The following is a 5,777-nucleotide window of genomic DNA, read 5'->3' on the forward strand; positions in this document are numbered from 1 at the left end:
GACATTTCAGAAGTTCAGAGGGTTTAAAATTCAAATGTCAGATCGAAAATTTTATGGCCATACCAATGGTTGATCAAAAATGCTAGAGTCACTGTCCTGGTTTTGGCTAGGGTTGATCAGGAAACTGGAAACACAACATTTTCCCTAGGCTCTACAACCCTTTCCATGTGCATGCGAGTGGACCAAAAGCAGGGATATCGCCTGCACCACTCCAGCTGTCTCTGACTGTTGTGTTGTTCCCAGGGCTGTGGTTACAGTGGCTGACTCCATGGCTGAGGGTCAGTACTGTGGCGCTCCTCCTGGTGACTAACCTCCCCCTGGCCCTGTACACCAGCCTGGTGCACCAGAGAGGCACGGTGGACGTCATGTCATACCTGAGTCAGCAAGCAGACAGACAGGGGCAGCACATGTCTGTGCTGTTCCTCATGCCTTGTCACTCAACTCCCTTTTACAGGTGGGTTGAGAAGCCTACTTTGATGACATCTTTACAAGTAGGATGTAGCTTTAATGTGTAATACTATTGAGTGTTTTTGTTGGCAAGTTATTTGCAACATCGGTTATATGCTTGATTAGAGATATTAACCCAGATAGTCTTTAGAAAAAGGCTTATAATATTAAGCGGGTTGATCTTGATCTAAATGCTGTGCAATATTTTGATTTACCAGTACTGAGACCCCACTTGCAGCAAAGAAGATTAAGTTACCTGTTTTCTAATGACCAGAAAATTTGTCATATGCTTACAGGGCTCGAAATACCCACAAGCAAAACGTTGCAGGTGATTTTCAAGATTTGGGTGTACTGGTAAAAATGTTCTGAACATGCAATTTCATTTTCATGTTGAAAGTACATGTACATGTATTGGGCACTGGAATAATGGAACCCCACCACTTTGCAATACTGCTTTTGAAATGTGGGGTGTTTTCTTTCCTATTTTCCCCCAATAATTTTGCTCAAGTTTGCTCGAAATTTGTCAGGTTTGCAGGCACATGCTTCATTTCTTCTGGGTGCACCCACCACTGAGAAAAAATTTCCCTCTATCATAAGAAGGTAGTGTTGGAGATTTTCTTATGTATCTTGATGTATACTAGTAACTAGAGAAGACTGAAGGCTGAACTTCAGTTTTGCTTTCTGGTCTTCCATATTGCATGTAAAAGTTTTGCCAACATGCAATTTTGTATGTAACACAACAAAAGTATTTCGAGCCCTGTGCTTATGTGTGTTTGATGACTTTCTTTCACTGTCAATCTGTCCTAGTCATGTTCACCACAACGTCAGCATGAGGTTCCTGGAGTGTCCCCCTGACCTGGAGAGAAGACCAGGATACATGGACGAAGCCGATATATTCTACCAGGATCCCCCTGCATGGCTAAAGACCAACTATGGGCCAGATGTGCCACTCCCAACACATGTTGTCATGTTCAATACTCTACATCAGGTAAGAGTCATAAGGTCTCTCTGTGGTTTACAGCAAAGCTCAGGTATTTATGCCTCAATGAACTACATGTACATGTGTTGTATTGGTGGTAAGGCCATGTTGGTTTTATTATATGGATGGCATCCTCTGGGAGCCCAGAAACTGATGCGTGCGAATAAAAAAGAAGCTTCAAGTTTGGCAAAAAAGAAGTTGCCGTCATTATGAAATCTACGTGGTTATGAAAGTTAAACAAATGACGAAACACAGGGTATGGTATGGCAAATGATGGGCTCTTCATTTTCATTTCCTCACTTTTTCTTCTTTTCCTTCGGAATTGACTTTGGCATTCTACATACTGTACATTAGTCTTGTTTTACATGCATGTCCTTTTTAACTCTGCTGTTCTATTGCAGGACGTAGAGGACTTCCTTACAGAGAAAAAATTTTCAAAGGTATGTTTTTCCCTTTACTTTTTTCTTCAAGTCTTTTCAAAGAACACTTTGTGGAGTTACTGGTAAAAAGAATTATCTCAATGCATGTCTTTTACTTCATAGTGTACAAAGAAAGGCATACCGGGGGTAGTAGTAACATACACATTAAACCAGTGACACAATCAACAGTCATTGAGGTACTTTATTTTTTTCTTCCACACCAGAACATGAAGTTTGTAGCAGCTAGCACCTCCTAAGGTAGCCTGAGAAAATATTGAACTTTCTTGGTGTGATTCACTTCTGAAGTGTTACTGGAGTACACATTTCACTCTTTAAATAGTAGCCTTGCTACTGTAATTTGTTCACTTAATGTGTGGATAATGCTTGTTCTAAATGCCTTCCAGTGTGCAGAATACTTCCACACCCACATCCCACTTGAAAGAAGGATTGGCAACTATGTGCAAGTCTACTGTCTTCAGGCCACATAACTTAAGATATAGTAAGAACTTAGTAAGAGCTCCATAACATGTTCCCATGTCAAGATTACAAGATTTCAACATCTTGAGTTTAATCTTGCATGCTCAACAGTAATATGATATTTAAAACAACTTTTTCTAAACCTAGCATTTTAAATAAGAGAAACAAAACAAACAGAAAACTGCACACATTGTTATTGTCAGTTCCAGAGTTGCATAATAGTTGGTTTCAGTTGTTTGTATTTGTACTTCTGGTTGCTGTAATTGAAATATTGTCGCAACCTTTGTAGGCTACTTCAAATTATGGGGTAAGAAAGAAAAGAAAGCTTCTCGAGTAATGCAATATCAATTGAAAACAAGTATTATTCTGGACTAGTTTATATAGTTTACGTGTATGTGACTGTACAGTTTCTAACCGTTCAGTCAATGTACTGTTTGTCAGTACATTTATTGTACTTTATAAGTACCTCTGGTCTTTTACAATGTACATCTGTAATATGTACATATTATATTAATCAGTCACACTTTTATTTCTGCATACGACTGCTGTGCATTTGAATTATTATGCATATTATGTTTTGATTGTATTATTGTAGGAAAACTGGCAACCTGGTCAGTCAATGGACAAGGTACATGTAGGTAGGTGCTAGGTATTGATTGTAATTCAAGCAATAAGAACGAGAAACGCCCAAAAATATGGCATGTTTCACAAACAAAAAAAATTGTTGTACATAAGATTTTGTACATAGAAATTTGAATACATACAAAAGATGGTGCAAACATGAAATAAAATTCAAAGTAATTTCGTCAGTGTCTACATGTACAATCATGTATATTATTTTACATTGACAGTATTTGATTCTCACAAAATTTTAGATTCTATGTACCAAGATTTTTGTTTGGATAATGCTTCATGTACCATGCAACGTAACTTGACTCTCATTCCACAAAAAAGACAATGATATGTTGCATTTGGGTTTTCGAATGATGGTGATTTAGTAAGTCATAGCACTTATCAATTAACTTAATTTAAAAAGGAACAATAATCTGTATAATGATTCCAGTATAACTGACATGGTTTGGGAACATTTAAAATATACACACAAACTCTAAATCTATGCCAATGTAAATGTAACATTTGTCACGCTCTGCAGTCTTTTGCCTGAACTGGCCATGTGGTCTTGTGCAACACATTTTCCCTTTATTTCTAAAGGTTTCTTTCACAGTCTACTTTTGTCAACTCTTTTAATGTTTATAACTTAACCTCTTGTCCTCTGCCTGTCCCTTGCTCGTGCCCGCTTTGCGAGGCTGTCGTACAGAGGGAATGTTGTTTTACCGTAGCGTTCTTCTTCGCGGCCGGTAGCTCGATGCAGGAACCAGTTGTCCGGTTTGCCCCTCTGCTGCTGTCGCTGCTCTGCTCTCTTGAAGACCCAGTCTGCGTGCGCATCCTGGCACTTCCGTCCCTTACACTGCTTCTTGCCTGGAATGACTGTGGCTGTTTTCTTGTCATTCTTGCCTTTCCTAGCCCCAGCTTTGTGCTTGGGACTGTGCTCTGTGTGTGCCTGCGGTCTGTCCTGGCTGCCCGTCTTCCCCCTGGCTTTCTCCAGTTTCCGGTGATGCTTCATCTGACTGTGGATCCTCTCAAACTCCTTGATCACGTCGCGATCCACGTGATCCCAGTCGTCGTCCTCGTCCCAGTCCCCGTCTTCGTAGTCGTCCAGGAAGTCAGCCCAGCACTCCTTCTTCTCGTCATCGTGTCGGCAGATCTTTGCCAGGATGTCGCGGAGCTTCAGTCGGTACTTGTCATAGGCATTGATTTTGTCATCCTTATCATCATCATCATCGTCACCGTGTCCTCTGGATTTTCTTCCCTATAAGTAACAAATCAGAAGGATGTAGTGAGAAAGTTTAATATGTTACGGTACATGTACCAAAGGAAAACAGCTTCACTTCATTGCTACCCCTCTAAAAAAGTAGTCATGACTGTATGGAACAAGCAGATACAATGCATCCTGCAAATCTGTATAGGAGCAAGGATTTCCTAAGTTTCACCTCAAATATTATTATTTGATTTCTTGTCAAACACGTTTCTAGTTACATTATCTTGATTTAGTGGTATAAATTGATTAATATTTAGAAGTTCTGTTTATTTATGAATGTATTTATTTTAGTTGGTTTCTTTCTTATTGTGAGGAATATCATGTTAAATTTTGTTATTTATGTTGGAGTCTTCCCCCAGGAGTCTTTGAAAAGTACCTGCCAGCATCATGTATATTGTACTTCCTGGTGAAATAAATAAATCAAATTCAATTTTCTTATTTCATCAGCAGGTATGATGAGACACAAACCTATTTATTACACATTGGTAGAAAACAGTGCTGCCATGTTTAGAACTCTCACCTTTTTGTCGTCTGAATCATCATCATCATCACGCCGTCTGCCCACGCGTGGCCCAGCGCGGTGACGACCTTCGACATCCACCTCCACGCCCGCGTCGTCGCCATCTCCGTCGGGGTCCCCGCGGCCCTGCCCGTGTCGCCTGGGGCCGGCGGACGCGCTGTCGTCTTCCTCATCTCTCCGTCGGCGGAATCGCCGAGGTCTGTCGTTGCCGCCATCATCCTCAGGATCCCCATCTACAGACAGATACATGTGTAAGTCATTTTCTTGCATAGGAACCCATGGCTTAAACTATTGAGTGCATACATCTATGCACCTTAGTGCTGGTACAGATAAAATTACCCCGGTAGGGCTGTGTAGGTATTTCTTATGTCTACTTGTCCTGGTCCATTTACTGGGTTTATATACAACTGAAGGTGTAGGATTGGATTTTTATTTACTGCATTAACTGTTACCACCTTTGAAGTATAAAAGAAATAATGTCAATGGTTCAACAGTTTTTAGCATGATTTACTAAGTCTGATTGGTGCAGGTAAAATTTGGTGCAGGTAATTTGAATGCAGAGGAAAGTATTTAAAGGCCACACCAATTTAATTTGTTGGTTCTCGGATTTTTTCAGAAAAAATATGAAGCGACAGGGCGAAAAAAAATAAAAACTAGAAAGGCCAATATTTGCTTTGGAGCAAATACAGCGATGGGTTCACCACATTTTACGACATGGCAGGGAAAGAATGGGAAACACAAGGGAAAACAATGATTTACATTGATATAACTATAATATGAAGTAAAATACAACTGAAACAACAGTTGGATAGCTATTCCCTACTTTATTGGTTAGGATTTTTAATTGCATAATGCAAACTGTTGATTTTCAAAATAAAATAAAAAACGTCCATGCCCGGCATTCCAATGCTGGAGCAGGAAAGCTTGAAATACCTACCAAAACACTTGAATACAGACATACTGTCAGTATGGAAATGCTTCTGTGCAGGTGTTAATCAAGTTAAATCCCAACAGCCAATCAGCAAGAAATGCTCTGTGCAGGTGGAAATGCTCAGT

The 5,777-nt window shown here is 40.0% G+C and overlaps 2 protein-coding genes across 2 annotated transcripts in view; one reads left to right on the forward strand and one right to left on the reverse strand.

The window, feature by feature from the left end:
* Window positions 1–3,007, forward strand: part of LOC109481938 (GPI mannosyltransferase 3-like) — an 11,823-nt gene extending 8,816 nt beyond the window's left edge. The window contains exons 7-10 of the mRNA XM_019784556.1: window positions 179–454; window positions 1,255–1,435; window positions 1,828–1,866; window positions 2,250–3,007. Of these exons, the coding sequence (XP_019640115.1) occupies window positions 179–454; window positions 1,255–1,435; window positions 1,828–1,866; window positions 2,250–2,333 (580 nt within the window). The 3' untranslated portion in view covers window positions 2,334–3,007. The remainder of the gene's footprint in view (window positions 1–178; window positions 455–1,254; window positions 1,436–1,827; window positions 1,867–2,249) is intronic.
* The window catches only part of LOC109482094 (myosin heavy chain, non-muscle-like), an 8,076-nt gene continuing 4,328 nt past the window's right edge, over window positions 2,030–5,777 (reverse strand). The window contains exons 6-7 of the mRNA XM_019784754.1: window positions 4,722–4,954; window positions 2,030–4,192 (exon numbers count right to left, since the gene is read on the reverse strand). Of these exons, the coding sequence (XP_019640313.1) occupies window positions 3,581–4,192; window positions 4,722–4,954 (845 nt within the window). The 3' untranslated portion in view covers window positions 2,030–3,580. The remainder of the gene's footprint in view (window positions 4,193–4,721; window positions 4,955–5,777) is intronic.

The sequence above is a fragment of the Branchiostoma belcheri genome, unplaced genomic scaffold, assembly GCF_001625305.1.
Source record: "Branchiostoma belcheri isolate BF01 breed outbred unplaced genomic scaffold, Haploidv18h27 scaffold59, whole genome shotgun sequence".
Lineage (NCBI taxonomy): Eukaryota > Metazoa > Chordata > Leptocardii > Amphioxiformes > Branchiostomatidae > Branchiostoma > Branchiostoma belcheri.